The 21,133-nt window shown below is 39.1% G+C and overlaps 1 protein-coding gene across 5 annotated transcripts in view; it reads left to right on the forward strand.

Moving 5' to 3' along the window:
- Positions 1 to 7,267: 7,267 nt before the first annotated feature.
- The window catches only part of ARNT (aryl hydrocarbon receptor nuclear translocator), an 80,493-nt gene continuing 66,627 nt past the window's right edge, over positions 7,268 to 21,133 (forward strand). For all 5 annotated transcript variants that reach the window (XM_029946699.1, XM_029946703.1, XM_029946700.1 and 2 more), the window contains exon 1: positions 7,268 to 7,436. In XM_029946699.1, coding sequence (XP_029802559.1) covers positions 7,412 to 7,436 — 25 coding nt within the window. In that variant the 5' untranslated portion in view covers positions 7,268 to 7,411. The remainder of the gene's footprint in view (positions 7,437 to 21,133) is intronic.

Genomic DNA, 21,133 nt, shown 5'->3' on the forward strand with positions numbered 1-21,133 from the left:
TCTCAACCCCATAACTTTCTCTAGACCCTCGTTTCCCTGAGCAGTCTCATCTCCTACTTCTGCAGCAGTACAATCTCCCACCCCCAAGATACTGACCTAATCTGTCAATCAGGTCTCTAATTCTGGGTAAATTCCGCTGCTTGCTTCCTTACCTCTGGCTTCTGAGTATAGGCAGAGAAAGTAAAAACAATGTCTGTAGTTTCATGGACATTTATGTTTTCTCATGTTAGGGTATCAGAAAAGTAGACAACCATTTTATTTATACATTCTTAGTCATGCACTTCTCCAAATTTCCCACAGTTCTATATCTAGAACCAGCACCATTGCTACCTTTTATTGTCAGCAGAAGTTTGACCTATTACTCTTTGAGCATCAAAGCCACTTCTCTTTCTTCTACTTCAAAATGTTTACACATTGTCAGTAAAAAAGTGCCTTGGTTTTCCTGAGAATAATATGTCCATACACACCCCAACCTATCCGTGGGCCTCCCCAGCATGAGTCCTACTTGTTATCTTGGACGTATATATTTTCTTCATCTTTAATTTACCCCTTTTCACAAGCTCAGTCTGTAGATATGTTTTTCTATTCCTACTTTATCCTATCCCCCATCTAGCTTCCATCTGATTACTTTTTCTTCATTGCCTGCTTTCCTTCCTTCCTTTCTCCCTTTTTTCCTTCCTTCCTTCCTTCCTTCCTTCCTTCCTTCCTTCCTTCCTTCCTTTCTTTCTTTCTTTCTTTCTTTCTTTCTTTCTTTCTTTCTTTCTTTCTTTCTTTCCTCTTTCTTTCAAGTTTTTATTTATTTTGAGAGAGGGAGAGAATGTGCACATGCACAAAGGGGCAGGCAGAGAGAGGCAGAGAGAGAGAGAGAGTCTCAAGCACACTCCATAGTGTCAGTGCAGAGCCTGACACAGAGCTGGAACCCACGAACTATGAAATTGTGACTTGAGCCAAAATCAAGAGTCAGATGCTTAACCAACTAAGCCACCCAGGTGCCCCTTCATTGCCATATTTCTTATTTTTTTTATGTTTACTTTTGAGAGAGTATGAGTGGGGGAGGGGCAGAGAGAGAGAGAGAGAGAGAGAGAGAGAGAGAGAGAGAGCATTAGAAGCAGGCTCTGTACTGACAGCAGCTCAAACTCACAAACCGTGAGATCATGACCTGAGCCCAAGTCAGATGCCCAATCGACTGAGCCACCAGATGCCCCATATTTCTTGAAAAAGTGTTTCATGCTAACTATATGCCCATGTTTATTCACTTTCTGTACACTTCTCACTCACTTCAACTATGGTTTCTGCTCCGTCTACTGTCCTTGGACTTGTTCATCCTCATCTCTGAACATGCGATGGTGTTGCCCCAAATCTTTTATCTTGAAATTCCTTTGGCTTCCATTGCCCTGCTTTTTCTAGATTGCCTCTTTCTTCTTCCATTGTCTGAAACAGGCATTTTTCTCTTTCTTTTTTTCTTTCTATCCATTAATTTCCAAAGCATGGTCATTCACATTTGACTGCATAAATAGTGCATGAATATTCTTTTGCAGAAGGCCAGGACATCTATGGTATCCCAGTTATTCAGAAACAGATGCAAAATAGTATTATCCCTCCTTGCCTGAAATTTTAAGACTGAGTGTGTGGGCATATATTTTAAAAATCCCTTTATTCCCATTCTATCCTTTCGGCTGAACTTTATTAATTACCATTTGCTCCTACCTGGTGAAAGGCATCAATTATCCAGTCTCTGAAGCCAAATCTCCTTCCTATCCCCCCACCTCTAGTCATCAAGTGCTAAAAAGACAGACATCTTCCTGAATTTTTCTGGATCTTTTCTCCATGAGAGTTCTCTTTCGCAAGTCCATTTCTTCATAATTGCTTTGCCACGGTTTTCTCTTTAGTCCGCGGCGACAGCTCCAGGTCTGTTTGCTTTTGTAGTTCCTGTATTATGGTCCTATTCTTAAGGACAGCAGCACAAACACAGATCTTAGTCACTTGCTGCTTGACAATAAATCGTTTAAAGCATGCATGTGAAGTTTGACACTGAGACTTTATTGCTAATGATTCCTTTAAGAGCATTACTCTATTTTTCTTGCCTGCTGACTAAGGATGATTAGTCTTGATTTCATCTTCTGGTCTGGACTGAATGTAATCCAGATCAGAGTCAGCTTTCTGGAACATCAGTTCCATCATGTTGACCTCTGCCTCCATTTTGAATAGTTGACATTCCTCAGACTGAAGCAGGCATTTCTTGAGGCATTCTTTGTGTCCTTTTGCCTCTCTCTTTTAACTAAGGTGCTAGCATTCTATGAAATCTTAGTGTCTTGAGGTTGGTGAAGTTTACATCTAGGTCCCAACCTCTCTCTGGGGCAGATGGCCTACTATTTCAGATGCTTAATAAGCATTTTTACCTGGCTGTCCTACCAACCAATCCAACAAATAAATTTGAACAGAACAAGCCTGAACTTTCAGTTAGCCCCTGTCTTTGTTATTGATATCCAAAAGCTTTCTTTTGACGTCACAGCTTCCTTTTACTCTGTATACATACACTTCTGTGGCAAACCTTTTTGATTATTTTGTCACAACAGTATTTGTGGCAATCATTGTCTTTTCGGTTTCATTGACCTGTGTCAGATCCTTGTAATTGCTCTCCTGGGTTTGTGCAGTAGCTACTTACCTAAGTGGATTTTCTGCTTCAAGTTTCCTCCCCCTCCCAAATAACCTGGATCAGTGTTCCTTAAAATTTTAAACTCCAGAAGTAGGGTTTGTGGATAAAAGATGAATTTTTAAAAAACATAAAATATGTCCTATGCAATATTTGCAACATACTTTCACTAAAAAAGTCACTTGTTGGGAACCTGGGTGACTAGGAAAGAACTTTGGCTCAGGTCATGGTTTCACGGTGTGGATTTGAGCCCCATGTGGGGTCTGTGTTGTAGCTCAGAGCCTGGTGCCACTTCAGATTCAGTGTCTTCCTCTCTCTCTGCCCCTCCCCCACTCACGCTCTGTCTCTCTTCTCTCAGAAATAAACTTAAAAATTGTTTTAAGTCATTTGCCTTTTATCTGAAGTTTAAATTGACTAGTCAAGCTGTGTTTTTATTTGCCAAATCTGGTAATTGTATCTGGAGACACTAAAACCGATCTGTACTTGCAGATCACCATTGTAAATAAAAAAAAAACTGCCTTGCTATGATTATTAAAGTTAGAAAACAATAATAGTTACAAATTAATAGTAGTAATAGTAACTTTAATATTGGTAAACTGAAAACGTGCAACAGGTCATTTCTTTTTTTTTAAACTTTTTAAAAATGTTTATTTTTGATAGAGAACGAGCGAGCGAGCGAGCATGAGTGGGAGAGGGACAGAGAAAGAGGGAGACACAGAATCTGAAGCAGGCTTCAGGCTCTGAGCTGTCAGCACAGAGCCTGATAAGGGGCCGGAACCCATAAACTGTAGGGTCATAACTGTGAGCCAAAGTCGGACGCCTAACCAACTGAGCCACCCAGGTGCCCTGATGTAGGGTTTCTAACTTTCAGTAGTTTGTTAGATCCTGTGTGGAGGAGCATACAGCAACCTCAAAAGTTGAATGTTTCAACTGGGGAGAGAGAAGTTGTATTTAGTTGCATGGCTTGAATTCAGCTCTGAAAAGCAACCCCCTTGCCCCGTTCAGTTGTGACACTTTGATGTAGTTAAAATATGTTCAATAGTGTGTCATTCATTTTTTTTCTCCAATGAAGAAATAAAATTATCATATGTTGGGAAATAATAAACTCTTGGCAGTCAAGGCATTTGCACAACTGGTTTTCTTACAAAATCCTGATACTTTGTTCTTAAGATTAAAAATCATGGCATTTTTAACTTAAAGTAATAAATTCAAGTTTATGAAAATACTTAAAGTGGTGTTTTTGTTAGTATTATCTGTATAGTAGAAAAGGGATCTTCTACTGTATTTACAGTTTGCACTAATTTGTTCTATACTTAAGCAGGCTCAGGAGAACTACTCCTTGGCTACCAACTGTTCTCTGAATAAAACAGAAAGTGGATTGACATTTGTTTTTTGTAGGAATAATGGCCTTCCCTCACCCAAGACTACAACTCTATCAGTGTTGATCCCAAGATATCTTTTTCCGACTTTCTCATACCTCAAATAATAATTCCTTTTTAAACGTAAGTTTTTCTAATTTTTAAAGGCTTTTTATTTATTTTTGGGAGACAGAGACAGCTAAAGCAGGGGAGGGTCAGAAAGAGAGGGGTTAAGAGAATCCGAAGACAGGCTCCAGGCTCTGAGCCTGCACAGAGCCCGACGTGGGGCTTGAACTCATGAACCGTGAGATCATGACCTGAGCCGAAGTCGGATGCTTAACAGACTGAGCCACCCAGGCACCCCATAGATTTTATTTTTTAATTCTGGTATAGTTAACATACAGTGTTATTTCAGGTGTTCAATATAGTAATTCAACAATTCTATACAGTGCTCAGTGATCATCACAGGAAGTGTACTCATAATCCCCTTCACCTATTTCATTCCTCTTCCCCCTCACCCCAATCACCTCCCTTTTGGCAACCACTAGTTTGTTCTTCTTTATATTTTAAGAGTTTCTCTTTGTTTGTCTCTTTTTTTCTTTTCTCATTTGTTTTGTTTCTTAAATTCCACATATGAGTGAAATCATACAGTATTTGTCTTTGACTGACTTATTTCACTTAGCATTCTATTCCCTAGGTCCACCCATGTTATTGCAAATGGTGAGTTTTCATTCTTTTTTACAGTAATATTCCACTGAATACCACATCTTTATCCATTCATCTATCCATGGATGCTTGAGTTGCATATCCATATCTTGGCTATTGTAAATAATCCTGGAGTAAACAGAGAGGCACATATGTCTTTTAGAGTTAATGTAACTTTAATTTTGAATGATAACCCTAACAGGAAGTTTCTGGGCATTTTTCCTTATGTACTGCATATATGCTGTGAAATCATTCATACTATGTATATTGGTGGTGTCCACTATGAGCAAGCACAGGGCTAATATTGCCCTTTCATGTTCTACCATGATTCTGGGTGGTATTTGATTAGGGATTTTTGCCAATAGCTTGTTAAACTTTCTCCAAGCAAAACATTTGTTAACTTTGTAGCTAGTTGTACAAGCATTGCTGAAACAAAATAACTTTTGCCATTTTTTAACCAGGGACATAACCTGATCTTTTTTATCCACAAATTCATCTATTTCATACTGGAAAACATTATTTTGCTTTAAATCTGGAAAAATACATCTTACATGCCAATGAGGTTATTGTATTTGGTTCAAATATGACTTGTAACAAGCTTTGATGGCTTTTTGAGTCACCGTTTGACCAAAGTTCCCAACAGTCAAGGTGTAGCGGGCAATAGACAAACGGATTGCTGGCTCAATAAAATCCAGTTTTTAAATATTCATAGTTGTGCTATTACATTTTTATTTATTCATTCATTTATTGCTGCTTGGATGAATTTACCACATGTAAAGGCGCAAAACTCACAGTCTATGTCTAGACTGCAGACTTAAAAAAATATTTATTTTGAGAGAGAGCTTGTGTATGCAGAGGGAAGGGGCAGAGAGAGAGAGGGAGAGAATCCCAAGGAGTATCCATGCTGTCAGCATAGAACCCAAAACCAGGCTCCATCTCAACAACCACCATCATGACCTGAGCCAAAATCTAGAGTTGGTGCTTAATGCTGAGCCACCCAAGCACCCGGTAAACTGTGAGCGCCCCGTAAACTGTGATCTTGTTTAATAGCTGGCTATCTTTACTACATAATTTTGATTTTTTTTAATGAATATTTATTTTTGAGAGAGAGAATAGAGACAGAGTGCAAGTGGGGGAGGGGCAGGAAAGGGGGACATAACCCAAAGCAGACTCCAGGCTCTGAGCTGTCAGCACAGAGCTCAACGTGGGGCTCAAACTCAGGAACCTTGGGGCTTGAATCCAGGAACTTTGAGATCACGACCTGAGCTGAAGTCAGACTAGCCAACTGAGTCACCGAGCCTCCCCTAGCTTTATGACATAATTTTGAATTAAAATACTGTACTTGTGACTTTTGTCATCACTACTTCTTATGCTTCAATGTACTTAGTTTGAGTGGATGATTTTTCTCTTATGATGAATTGGAAATACAACACAATAAAATAGTAATAAAGAAAAAACTAATTTTAACAAATGTAAACAATAACATACACATTATGTTAACTACCTCAGCTGAAATAAACTGTACTGTTAACGAGAAAAATGGATCAATGTAATCTTTGTATTACATATATAACCCACAAGAAGGCAAAGATGCTCAATAGCATCACGGAGTTTCTGTTAAAATTCTAATTAAATTTGTTTTAAACAATTTGTGAAGATACGTAAAGTGGTAATATCTTGTAGTGCTAAAACTGTAGTACTAAAACATGTTTCTAGAGTCAAACTTCTTCAGTTTGCTTCGCACACCATTACTTCCTAGTCGATTATCACTTGCTTAATCTTTTTGCTTGTTATCTGCTAAATGGAAATAATAATAGAATCTACATCACAGTGTTGTGAGTACTGAATGAGTGAATACACATAAAACAGTCTGGATAGCTTCTGGCACAGTGCTTTCCTCTTATTAAAAAAATCTGTTCAGTCCTCATCTTATCGCTTCCCTACTAAAAACCCATCATTATGTCCCTAATCTTTACCAAAGGAAGTCATCCCACTCCCTTCTTCACACATGGCCTTCCGTTTTCGCGGTAGGTATATCCCTTACTAGACCTTAAGTGACCAGATTCTTTTATACTACCAGTTCCATAGCGGGCACTCAAAAATTAGTTATTGAACCTTTCCCACCATGAACAAAGATCCCTAAAGGAGAAAAAAACTCTAGAAAGGATTACAAATCACTGTGTAAAGTTTAAGCTTTAGAGCATCTAAAGAGGATTTACAAAACAAATTGTCGGCACAGAGGTCAGCTCGGGGAAACCACCATCCAGCGAAGCTTTTTAGTAAAATTGTTTTTCACTGACGTCACTCGATCACTGACCTCTGACGCACAGGGGGCGGGATTAGAGAGACAGCTGGCCTTCTTTTTCAGGGCCCCTCCTCCAATGGACCGGCGGGCACAGCGGCCAGACCTACCTCTTGGGGTTTCCATTGGTCAGTTTCTCCGAGTGGGCGGGTCGCGGGGGGGGAATGACTCCACCTACTCTATGGGCGGGGTCTGTGCCCGGCTGGGGCTGGGGCTGGGGCTGGGGCCGAGGGGGGGGGGGGTGCCGCAGCCGCCATCTTGGATTCCGCGGTAGCGGTGGCGGCTCTAGGGTACCGCGTTTGGGGAGTGGCTCTCCCCTCCCCCTTCCCCCAGTTCGGTGGCGACGGCTCCTCCCCCTGGGGGGGTGGTGCGAAAGCAGTGGCGTCTGCGGCCATGGCGGCGACTGCTGCTAACCCCGGTGAGTAGACGGAGGTCTGGGGCGCCTCCGAAGGAAGAAGGGCTGAGGGGCTGGCAACTGAGGAGACCTTAGGCTGAGGGGCCGTGGTTGGGGCTGAGGGAGCTAGGACACGCGGGGACAGTGACTGGTCTGTGGGGGAGGGGAGTAACGGGGGCAGGGCCCGAGCCTAGGGAACTGGGGAGACCCGAGGTGGAGGGAGCGAGCTTGCGGGTGGGAGTTGCGTGAGGCGAGCGGTGTTGGAGCGGCTCCCGGCGCCGGGCTTGGCCTGCCCTCGCTCTGCTGGGCTCTGCGGTCGTCCACCAGTTCTGCCCCCTAGGTCGGCTTGGTGCAGGGTAACTGTGGGCAGAATGGCTCGTTTTACTTTAAAAGTAACTTGGGTTGATAAACGCTGGGCCACCTTGCTGTGCTGCTGAAATGTTAAACTTCCAAATGTTTACATTTAAAATAAAAATCTTTGAATGTATACTCAGTTTCTCTAGGCTCCACTCCCCCCGCCCCTCGGTATCCTTCGAAACTGGCGTTCCTGTATTAAGTACCTCTAGCTGGCTGAGGACTGAAGTTTGAGTAATGGTCGTTCTTGCCCTACAGCAAGAACCCGGGTTTAAATCTTGTTGGGTGGAGATCGAGGCAGTTCCCATTCTTTAAGAAAAGTTCAGTTCCTTGTCATTTTTCAGTGATCATCTCTTCTAAAGGGGGAGCTTGAACATTAAAAAAAAAAAAAATCCAATCGTGTAAGCGATGGAGTGGGGTGTAGTGCGGCAGGTCTGGACAGATGAGGTCTCCCAATTCCTGGTCCTTTTCACTGTATTACAAGTTATTTGTCCCTGGGAAGTATTTCGTTTTAGGGATCCTAGTTTACCTTGCAGACTTCAGCGATTCTCTTGCATAAAAAAAAAAAAAATCCTTAAAAGAAAATCTTTAAAAAAGAAGCCAGAAGTTGGGGATGAATTGCTTGAAAATACAGCAGGGGAAGGGACTCAGGGGTGATCCCACCTTGAAACTGAAATTGGATTTTTTCCACTGCAGTATCATTTTGTGGTACCCAGGTTTTGCTCTAAAAGTTGTCATTATGACATTTATTTATCTTCACTACCATGTTTTGGGGAACAGATCTATTTAAAGAAGTTAATTTGTCACATGTCAATATCATAGAATCTTTTAAAAAAATTTTAGAGGAAAAGTAGATAAAATTAATGGCTAAAGTTCTATTGTAGGAAGTTCTGAATGATGGAATAAAATTGGAAAGATGCTATTATTATGGCCACCTGACCTTGTAGAACGATAAGCTATGTGTTAAAACTAGGGAGTAAATAAACATGATTTTAAACTGATAACACATTGCAAAATAGTTACATAACCCTAGTCAAGTTGCAAAGCATTTCTCTTATTAAGAGGTGGCCCGCGTAAACAAGTTTGGTGCATATGTCAGAAGCCTTTTTCCAGTGGTGTGGGTGGGGCTGCTTTATTTTGTTTTCTAAACATCAGTGACCAGAATGACAAGTGTCTTGACCACATTTCACTGGCTGGTCCCTATCAGGTTAAATCTGAAACAGAAAATAGTATTTATTTGTGCAGAATCCTTGCCAATGAAACATTTGATTTTGTTTAATATCCTTTGACAGCCTGCTTCTGCAGTGTGGATTTCCTTTTTGATTTTGAAACATTCTCACCTCTCTCCCAAGTTATTGATACATCATCCCACACCTGATAATTGTTAGAAAATGTATCCTCTTCCTCCATTGCTTCCTATGCCCCTTTATTTCTAAAGGAAGCAATCATGGTTGCATTGTGGACTTTTACAGCCTGTTGTGTATCGGGATATGTGGACTGTGAGTGGAGGGACAAGGGTGGAAATGTACTGTGTTCAGTGAAAAGAAAGTAAATGGTTTTCAGGTCAGAATTCTTTGTTGCATGGTCATATCTTTCCTTAGAGCCATTTTTGGGACTAGAGACATCATACCTATTTCTTTGAGTTTTTTCTACTTTATCTTTTTGCTGTTTGTTAAGATTCCCTCCAGTTCTTCGTAATTCTGTCTTCATGTATGTCTGCAAAAGATTTTTGTAATCATTATTTAACTTTTCTCTCTAAGGTTCATTTAAGTTTATTGTCAGCGTTAATAATAATGCTTGAAGCTTAGAGTATGATTTGAAGACTGTTGGTGGCCATTCAGTATCCTGCCAGGAACCTGGTTCCTTTGCATTTTCACTATGTCTTAACTTGGTGCTGGATCAAAAGTAGAGTAAGGTCTGGTTTATACTCTACTCTCTAAGAGTTATGTTGAAGTAATAGGTCTAATGCGATAATGGGTTTTTCCTTCCATGAGTTGATAATTCCCCATATTCTGTTATTGTTCACTAACTCTACTTACCATTGGCTAGGAGAAGTGGGTGGGTAGGTAGTTAATGAATATGTTAGGCTGTCTCTTTTGTCTGGAACATTAACAATTTTGAGCAACACTTTTTAAATTGCATGCATGATTCGTAATGCATTGGCTAAGGTGCTGGTTGGGGAGAGATTGGGTATTTGACTTCTAATTCAGTATTCATACCAGAGATGTGAATGAATTTGTAGGAGTGTAGGTATTTCTTCCCTTGATTCTGGTACTCTTTGTTAGTACACACCTCCTCTTGTGCTCTGAGGCATCACTTATTGTAGATGGAGAATGTGGCGGAAGGTAAAGGAAGGAACGCTCTTTGGGTTTGTGAAGCTGACATTTAGGAAGAATTTTTCTTTTCACCTAATTTTCACCTGTGTAAATTATAGTTTTGAAAACATTAATTAACACAGTTCTTACCCTTACTTTTACTTTTTTCAGATATGGGAAAAATAGGAATTTATGTAGTGTAAAATTAAGGTGTCAAGATATGTTATTGCAAAAACTTTTTTGAACTCTATGTAAAACGTAATTTACTAATTCAGCAATTGAAATACAACAAACATTTTTGAGAAAGAACCTTCCTCTGCATATTAGATCTGTGCAGATCTATGCTTTAGATTTATGGCACCAACCTGAATCTTCTCTGCTTTCTTAGAAATTAAGAAGTTGATACCACTGCCATATCGGAACTCTAGATTTTTTTAATTGTTATGAAATAGTGGTCTCTAATCTTCGTTTTAGTGCATTCTAGCCCTACCCCTCTACCCAATCCACTAACAGATGGGAATAATATGTTGTTTCATGGATGTTTAATGAAAAATTTTCTGTGGTTCTCTACTGTTGATGACTTTCTTCTAAGGCAATAACTGTAGAGATTTCCATAGTGCCAAGTGGTCATCTTTAGAAACTAAATTGTAACAGTCAAGGAAACAGACCCTTTTTTCCCCACTTGATTTTACTTAGGCCATAACATATTGTGAATATTTCATTCCCAAACTAGTAAAATTTGAATCCTTGATTGTGGAAACTGTTTTTGAAGCCATTCTTTTTTTTTCTTTTTCTTCAAGCAGGTCCCTCACAGTATTTATTTTAAAAGCTAATTCCCTGGTGGTACAATCCTATGTAGGAGGGCAAGGGTAACATTTCTGTCTATGGTTGTATGGCAGATCTCATTTAGATGTAACAGAAAAAGAATACATATTTTTTAATGTCTTTTTTTTTTTTTTTTAAGTTTTGAGAGAGAGAGAGCACATGTGCATGTGCAAATGTACCTGTGGGAGGGGCCGGGGCTGGTGTAGAGAGAATCCCAAGCAGGCTCTGAGCTGTCAGCACACAGCCCAACGAAGCCTCCATATCATGAACCGAACTGTGGGATCATGACCTGAGCTGAAATCAAGAGTTGGATGCTCAACTCACTGAGTCACCCAGGCGCCCCAGTAAAAGCATACATTTAAGGCTTTCTGAAATGCAAGGCTTGAGCTCACTGGAGTGTGTCTGGTGGGTCCATCATCCACACCCAGTGATAGGCCTTGCATGTAGAGCCATCTTTTTTGAAGAATGATTAAACATTTATTAAGTTCTACTATATGTCAGGTGCACTTTTTTGTTTTGTTGGCTATTCTGTATGTTAGAAACTGTCTCTTACTTTCCAAATTAATCCTCTAAAATTACGTCTCTTCATCACTTCTTTCTTTTTTATTTTAATATTTTTAAGTAATTTGTACACCCATTGTGGGGCTCACACTGACACCCTAGAGATTAACAGTTGCGTGTTCTGGCGAGGGAGCCAGCCAGGTGCTTCTCTTCATCATTTCTTTTTTTTGTATTTTCCCCTCTACATTTTCACTGTACTTGAAAGGACAAAGTTTATGACTTTAACAATATAATTAGAATTTGAGGTCCATGAGAACAGGATGTTTACCTTCCTTTTTCACCATAGCTCTCCAGTGCTCACAGGGGTGCCTAGAATGTTCAATATATGTTGGTTGAATAAGTGAATGTTGGGAGTTCATATCTTTATGCACTGTTAATATGAAACTGTCTCTGAAAGAGTAGTACTAATAAAGTCATTAACATCATGAATTAATTTATAATAGCATCTATTAATATATGCCAGCTATTCTAAATATATTTATTTAGCCTTCATATGTATGTATGTGTTTAATTTTTATAACAGTCCTATGAGGTATGTATTAATATTATTGTTTTACAAATGAGGAAACTAAGGCACAGAGTGAAAAAGTAATTTGTCTGAGTCTCATAGCTAGTAGGGGTAGAGACAATTTGATTGTTGGCAATCTGTCTACACAGTCAGCATTAAAAAAAATTTTTTTTAATGTCTATTCATTTTTGAGAGACAGAGAGGGAGACACAGAACTTGAAGCAGGCTCCAGGCTCTGAGCTGTCAGCACAGAGCTTGATGCAGGGCTCGAACTTGTGAACCGCAAGATCGTGACCTGAGCTGAAGTCGAAGGCTGAAACCACCTGAGCCACCCAGGCACCCCTATCTTAAAGAAAAATTCTCTAAAATTTTTATTCCTATCATCTCACATAAGCTTCTTTTTTATTTCTTCATCTATTTAAAATACATTTCTATTTGAATAATATTTAACATACTATTTAAATATATATTCATAGCATTTTCTTCAAATGTGCTGCCCTTCCTGACTTTCTGTATCTTTCATGACTATCACAGTTTTTCCAGTTCCCCAGGCTAAGCAACTAGAGGTGTTTGAATTCTTTAATGTATTTATCTGGTTATCACTTCATCATCTTTTTTCCCCCTCCATAAAACATATATATATTTAAACATATACAGTGTTTTGATTATATAAAAATATGTATTTTAAATATTTATCTAGGGGTACTGGGTGGCTCAGTCAATTAAGTGTTGTACTCTTGATTTTGGCTCAGGTTATGAGCCAAAATGGTCATGGTCTCTTGGTTTGTGAGCTTGAGCCCACATCAGGCTGTGTGCTGACAGTGTGGAGCCTGCTTGGGATTCTCTCTCTCTCTCTCTCTCTCTCTCTCTCTCTCTCTCTCTCTCTCTCTCTCTCTCTGTCTCCCTGTCTCCCACTCTCCCACTCTCCCTCCCTCCCTCTTTCTCTGCTCCTCCCCTGTTCATGCTTTCTCTCAAAATAAATAATAAATAACACTAAAAAAAATGAAATAAAATTAGGGTGCTTAAGTGGCTCAGTTGGTTAAGTGTCTGGCTTCAGGTCAGGTTGTGATCTTGTGGTTCGTTGAGTTCAAGCCCCAGGTCGTATTCTGTGTTGACAGCTGGGAGCTTGGAGCCTGTTTTGGATTCTGTTTCTATCTCTGTCTCTCTTTGTCTCTCTGTCTCTCTCTCTCTCTCTCTCTCTCTCTGCCTGCCCTTCCTCCATTTGTGCTTTGTCTCTCCCGGTCTCTCAAAAATGAAGAAACATTAAAATTTTTAAAAATGAAATAAAATACATATGTTTAAACACTAAACATATATATGTTATTTTAATCAAAATTAACCATTTATATATTTAAAGATTTAGTTTTATGTGGTTTTTTACAAAACCAGTCCTCTACGCCCTTCTCTCAGTTCCTTCTCCCTTGTAACAACCATTTTTATCTCGTTTAACCAAACTTTTTTGTTTTTGTTTAAAAGACTGTTCCAGCAGTAGAAGACATGAGTTTTCAAATTGAAGGGGACAGACCAGTGAATGAAAACACACCCACATCAAGGCACAATATCATGAGGTTTCAGCATCAGATACAAAGAGTATGCTACAAGCTACAGAGAAAAACAGATTGGTCAGTTCACAAGAATCTGGAATCAGATTGGTCTTTCTTCTCAGCCGTCAACACTGGACAGTAGAAGACAGTGGCGCAGCGCCTTCCGAGTTCATGGGGGAAATGGTTTCTGATTTAGAATTGCATACTTAGGCACACTGCCAGTTAGTGAAATGTAAGAAAGATATTCTCATGTATTTAAGCTCTCCTTTACTCTCTTTCTCAAGAGCTTAGTAGAGGCTGCGCTTCACCAGGAGGAGTAAACCAAGAAAGAGGACATGTGGCATACAGGGAAGAGACAGTGCAGCAAGGGAAGAGTGAAGCATCCATTTTGCATACACTGCTTTTAGTTTCCCTCCTTTCATATGGTACTCTCCCTTTCAACTTTGCCTGGTTTCTGCAGACCAGGGCAAATAAATAACAATGACTTACACTCTCCAGAGAACCAATCAGTCTTTTGACAGGGTGGAATTAGGGCAGTTTCTCTGCTAGAAGGAACAGTGTGAGGGTCTGGAAATCCACCTGCTGCTTAAGCCGATTTTGAAACCATCCTTTTTTTTTAACTAAAAATTTTTTTTTAAACATTTATTTATTTTTGAGAGACAGAGCACGTGAGAGTGTACGAGCATGAGTTGTGGAGGGGCATAGAGAGAGGGAGATACTGAATCCCAAGGAGGCCCCAGGCTCTGAGCTGTCAGCATAGAGCCAGACATAGGGTCTGAATCCATGAACCATGAGATCATGACCTGAGCTGAAGTCAGACGCTTAACTGACTGAGCCACCCAGGTGCCCTGAACAAATCCTTTTTATTTTAGCTTTCATTCATATACACCTCCCACTCCTGTACCTGGAGTCACCAGTTCTTGAGACTTTGGGGGATTCTAATATGTAAAATGAGTGGTTTTCTGCTTTTCCCTTTGCTGGCTTAAGATTCAGTTCTTTCTTTCTTTCTTTTTTTTTAATGTTTGTTTTTGAAAGAGAGTATGTGTATGTGCGTGTGTCAGAGGGGTAGAAGCAGAGAGAAGGAGGGACTGAGGATCCGAAGTGGGCTCTGTGCTGACAGCGGAGAGCCAGATGCGGGGCATCAACTGGAGCCGAAGTTGGATGCTTAACTGACTGAACCCCCCAGGTGCTCCAGAATTTAGTGCTTGTGGATCTATCAAGGCAAAGGTTCCAGTTTCCAAATATTTGTTGCTCTTTTCTTCCTTCCATTTTTCTATCCATGGATCTTATGTCTTGTATAAAATTTTTATTCTCTTTTATATAATTTTTTTAGTGGGGGAGAGAAAAAGTAGGTGTATACATTTACCCTACTATTTTTATTCAGAAGTTATATAGTTTAAGATTTTAGAGGTTTTTTTACTTTTTCATTCTGCTGTTTCACTATACCTTTATCACCTCATTTTTGGTGCGTCTCATTCATATCCCTACTTCTATTACTTCAAACTTTAAATCTGTCAGATTAATCTTTAATTTACATTTTATTTTTGTCATTCTGACTTAAAGGTATATTTTGTCTTTGTTGAATCAAATCTAAGATTTCATCTTGTCATTCAAGCCCTTCTCACAATTCAGTAACACTTGACATCTTATTTTTTTCTCCCCAAATACAGATGCTGTGCTCTGTGTAGGTCTGACAGTTTTTCACAGCTATTTTCATATCTCCCTTTAGGATTTGCTTATGTCCTTTGTCTTTGTGGAATGCCTTTGTCCTCTCCTTCACTTTTTCTGAGGCCCATGTACACTGTACCTTTTTGAAACTTCTGGCTGACTTGTTTCCTTTACTTTTTCCTTCTTCTTGACCTTCTCTGTGCTATAGAACTATGCTACACTTTAACTTAAACTTTCTCAGAGTCATCTTTTTTTTCTCTAAATTCCTCCTATTACTAAAAGTGTGAGCTTTGTATTTTATGGGAAAACTTTGCTTTTTCTTAGGGAAGTTACGTGTAATCACCATTTAAATTTCATAGGAGGGAATAGAAAAAGTATTATCGATAATATAAAAGTATACTCAATCTTACTAATAACAGTTAATGAACATCAAGCCAACAGTGATATCATTTTATACCTAGGAAATCAGTAAAAACTTGAAGGATTGCCAGAACTCAGTGAGGGTGGATGTATGGATAATTTGATATTGCTGGTGAGGCTCTTCATTGGTGTGGCTTTCTTGGAGGGTAATGGGCAAAGTTTAAAATATGTTCCCTTACATCCAAGATGTCATTTTCAGGAATTTGTTAGTGTAGAAATACTGGCATCATGCATAAGGATACATGGTTATATTCATTGAAACATTATTTATAGTGATAGTTTGAATGTCACAAATATATACATTTGTACTATCAAGTACTGTATAACTATTAAAAAGAGTGTGCTGTGTTTATTGACATGACACAGCTTCCAATATATTGTTATGTGGAAAAATGAAAGAATCAGAATATATAATATCTCTCCCTTTCTTATGTAAAAATTACTCAAACTATAATATATGGTATGTAGAAAAAGGTCTGGAAAGATTCAAAATATTAATAGCAGTTATCCATAGGGGGGAAGTGGATTAGGGTATGTGTGTAGCCGATTTTACTTTTATTTAATCTTATTAAACATTTTTTTTTGAATGTTTATTTTTGAGAGAGAGACACACACACAGAATCCGAAGCAGGCTCCAGGCTCCGAGCTGTCTGCAGAGAGCCCGACGCGGGGCTCAGATTCACAAACTGCGAAATCATGACCTGAGCTGAAGTCGGACGCTCAACTGACTGAGCCACTCAGGCACCCCAAATCTTTTTTTTTTTTTTAAAGTAGGCTCCGGGTGCCTAGGTGGCTCAGTTGGTTAAACATCTGACTTCGGCTCAGGTCATGATCTCACGGTTTGTGGGTTCGAGCCCTGCATTGGGCTCTGTGCAGACCATTCAGAGGCTGGAGCCTGTTTCAGATTCTGTGTCTCCCTCTCTCTCTGCCCCTCCCCTGCTCATGCTCTATTTCTCTTGGTATCAATAATAAACATAAAAGTAAAGGAAAAAAAGTAGGCTCCATGCCCACTGTGGGGCTTGAACTCATGACCCTGAGATCAAGAGTTGCATGCTCTAAGCCAGCCAGGTGTCCCAAGGATTTTACTTTTGATTGTTTGTTTCTGTATATTTTTAGAGAATTTCACATTTGGTTTTCTGGATATTTAAGTAGTTTTTGTATAGATATAATCTGTGTGTGTTATATATATATATATATATATATATATATATATATATATATACACACACACACACACATATATGTATATATATATATATTTTTTTTTCTAAGTAGGCCCCCTGCCCAGTGTGAAGCCCAGTGCAGGGCTTGAACTCAGGACCCTGAGATCAAGACTTAAGCTGAGATAAAGAGTTGGATGCTTAACTGAGCCACCCAGGCACTCTGTATATACATATTTTAATATATATTACTTTTGTAATGAAAAAATTAATAATAGCAAAATCAGTTAATATTTTGGTGTTTAATGTATGTTTCTAAAGCTACTATTTAAGGACTACTTACAGTGTGTCAGGTGCTATGCTAAGTACTTTTCACTTGCACTATCTAATAGAATCTTCCCAAAAGGTAGGTACTATTATTAGCTACATGTTTCAGATAAACTCAGATTAAGTAATTTGCTTATAGTCATACAGGTGGTAAGCGGTAACCCTAGGATTGGAATCCAGGTTTATCTAATTGTAAAGTTTGAGTTGTGTTCTCTCAGGTTTTCAGTGCATGCCCCCCCAAATTCATTTTCTTTTTAAAAACTTGGGATCATGTATTTCCCAGTTATAAAAGTAATATATACTTAATGTAAAAGACAAAGTAATGTAGATTACAGAAAATCAAATGTAGAAGTCTCTAAATGCCATCCCAGAGATAACCACTGTTAGTTTATTGCATAACCTTTGCTTACTTCATTCTAGCCATGATATCATCCACACTATTTCTAGAACTTAACAGGCATGTCCTCACCTTTTGTCTGCACTCGGCCTAGAATGCATTTTCCCCATATACCTGTGTGCTTTATTCCCTTATCTCCTTTTCTTATCTCCTATCTCCTAGTACCTTTTCAATGATGTCTTTCCTCACTATGTAAAATTGCTATCCTCTTATTCTTTAACCTTTATATACTTTTTTAAAAAATGTATTTTTAATGTTTATTTATTTTTGAGAGAGAGAGAGAGAGAGAGAGACAGAGAGACAGAGACAGAGAGACTGAGTGCAAGTGGAGGTTGGGGGGAGAGGGGGAGACACAGAAGCTGAAGCAGGCTCCGGGCTCCCAGCTGTCAGCACAGAGCTCTATGTGGGGCTTGAACTCAAGCACTGTGAGATCATGACCTGAGCTGAAGTTGGATCCTTAACTGACTGAGCCACCCAGGTGCCCCAACCTTTATATACTTCTGACTTGACTTCCCATAGTTTATTTTTGTCCCTATTTAATAACACTATTAGGTTGAACCATATGAAATTTATTTTTTTCCTATAAAATGTCACTTTCATATTGTCATCCCAGTTTATATTTTAATTATTTCTCTTATTGATCTCTGTCTCCCACTAGCATATAAAGTTCATAAGGATTGGGGTCTTTGTTTTATTTATTGCTTTATATCTATGATCTGCAACAGTGGCTGACATATAGTAGGCATGCAATTACTATTACAGGAGTTCTTCCAGGCTTTTGTTAAACATACCAGTTTTAAAAAGGAATATATTATATATTTTTTCTGTAGCTTATTTTTTCCATAATCACATGGTAGATAACTTTCCATTTCAATGATACAGAGCCACTTCAAAATTTTTCTGGAAAAAAATTGTTTTTTTCTAATACATTATAGTTTTCTTATTGTGGCAAAATACACGTAATATAAACTTTGCTTCTTTAACCATTTTTGTGTGTACAATTCAGTGGCCTTAGTATATTCACATTGTTGTGCAGCCATCACCACTATCCACCTTCAGAACTTTTTTCATCTTGCAAAGCTGAAACTATACACCCATTAAGTAATAACTCTCCATTCTCGAAATCCCTCCAGCCACTGGCTTCCACCATTCTACACTCTTATCTCAATGAATTTGTCTATTTGAGGTACCTCATTAAAGTAGAATCATACAGTATTTATCTTTTTGTGATTAGCTCATTTCACTTAGCTATTATCCTCTAGGTTCATCTATATTTATCATATTGCAGAATTTATTTTCGTTAAAGTTTATTATTTTGAGAGAGAGGGTGAGTGAGCGTGAGCAGAGGAGGGGCCAAGAAGGAGAGAGAGAATTGCAAGCAGGCTCTGAGTGGCGAGGGCATATCCCAGTGCTGGGCTCGAACTCATGAACCTTGAGATTTTAACCTGAGCCAAAACCAGGAGTCAGATTCTTAACTGACTCAGCCACCCAGGTACTCCAGACTTTCTTTATTTTTAAAACCAAATAGTATCCTTTTGGATGTGTATGCCCCATTTTTAAAAATCTATTCATCTGTCAGTAGACACTTGGGTTACTTCTACCTTTTGGCTATTGTGAATAATGCTGCTATAAACATGCTGTTGTACAGGTATCTCCTTGAGACTCTCTTTAGTTCTTTGGAGTATATACCCGCAAATAGAATTGCTGGATCATACAGTAATTCGGTTTTCTAATTTTCTAGGACACTCCATACTGTTTTCTGTAGTGGCTGCACCATTTTACATTCCCACCAACAGCGCACAAGAGTTCTAGTTTACCCACATCCTTACCAGACCTTGTTATTTTTTAATTAAAAAAAGTTTTCTTTATAAGTAGGCTCTATGGCCAGTGTGGGGCCAGAACTCATGACCCAGAGATCAAGAGTCATATGCTCTACCAACTGAGCCAGCCATGTGCCCATTTTTTTAATGTTTATTTTGAGAGAGAGAGTGAGAGTGCACACGTGTGCTCACGCAAGCTGGGGAGGGGCAGAGAGAGAGAGAGAGGTAGAGAGAGAATCCCAAGTAGGCTCGGTGCTACTGTAGAACCCAACATGGGGTTCAATCAGTCCCTTAAACGGTAAGATCATGACCTGAGCCAAATTTTAGAGGCAGATGCTTAACCAACTGAGATATCCATGTGCCCCATTTTTATTTTTAAATTTTTAAATTTTATTTATTTTGAGAGCGATAGAGCGAGAGAGAATTCCAAGCTGACAGCACAGAGCTTGATGCGGAAGTCAAACCTATGAACTGTGAGATCACAACCTGTGCCAAAATCAAGAGTTGGATGCCCAACTGAGCCCCCCAGGTGCCCTTATTTAAAAATTCTTAAAATAATTAAAAAAAATTTGGGGGCGCTTGGGTGACTCAGTTGGTTAAGCGTCCAACTTTGGCTCAGGTCAGGTCTCACGTTCGTGGGTTCGAGCCCCGCATCAGGCTCTGTGCTGACAGCTCAGAGCCTGGAGCCTGCTTCTGGTTCTGTGTCTCCTTCTCTCTCTGCCCCTCCCATGCTCATGCTCTGTCTCTCTCTGTATCAAAAATAAATAAAAAACATTAAAAAAACATTTTTTTTTTATGGTGGCTATCCTAATGGTTGTGAGGTGATATCCCATTGTTGTTTTGATTTGCATTTCTCTAATGATTAGTGGTGTTGGAGCATCTTTTCATATACTTGTTGGCCATTTATATATCTTTTTGAAGAAATATCCAAGTCTTTTGGCCATTTTTAAATCAGTTTTTTATTAATTTTTTTAATGGTTTTTATGTATTTTTGAGAGAAATAGTGCGAGCAGGGGAGGGTCAGAGAGAGGGAGATACAGAATCTGAAGCAGACTCCAGGCTCTGAGCTAGCTGTCAGCACAGAGCCCCACGAGGGGCTTGAACCCACAAACCGTGAGATCATGACCTGAGCTGAAGCCGGACGCTTAAACCAACTGAGCCACCCAGGTGCCCCTAAATCAGGTTGTTTTTTGTTGTCGAATTGTAGGAGTTATGTATATATTCTGGATGTTAATCCCATTATAAGTAATCTTTATACCATTGTGGGGCTTGGTCCCACAACCCTGAGATCAAGAGTTGCATGCCCTTTCAACTAAGCAGCTAGGTACCCTGATAGTGTTCTTATGCACAAAAATTTCTAATGATGAAGTCTAGTTTATCTATTTTTTAATTTTGTTGCTTGGAATTGTGATATCTTCAAGAAGTTACCAAATTCATTGTCATGATGTTTTCCTCCTGTGCTTTCTTCGAAGAGTTTAGTGGCTTTAGTTCTTACATTACATTACATTACATTACATTTAGGTGTTTGATCTATTTTGAGCTAATTCATATAATGTGATGTAAAGTAAGGGTTTGATGTCATTCTTTTGTATGTGGGTATACAGTTTTCCCTGTACTGTTTGTTAAAAAAAAATAGAGTTGTCTTGGAACCCTTATTAAATCATTTAACTATACATATGATGGTTTATTTGTAGGCTCTCTAGTCCATTGGTCTGTATGTTATCTTCGTGCCAGTACCATACTATTTTAATTACTGTAGTTTCCGATGATGCAGCATCATTTTAATGGTATTTAAATACACTCTTTATCTAGTTTTAAGGGC

This window comes from Suricata suricatta, chromosome 8, assembly GCF_006229205.1.
Source record: "Suricata suricatta isolate VVHF042 chromosome 8, meerkat_22Aug2017_6uvM2_HiC, whole genome shotgun sequence".
Taxonomy (NCBI): domain Eukaryota; kingdom Metazoa; phylum Chordata; class Mammalia; order Carnivora; family Herpestidae; genus Suricata; species Suricata suricatta.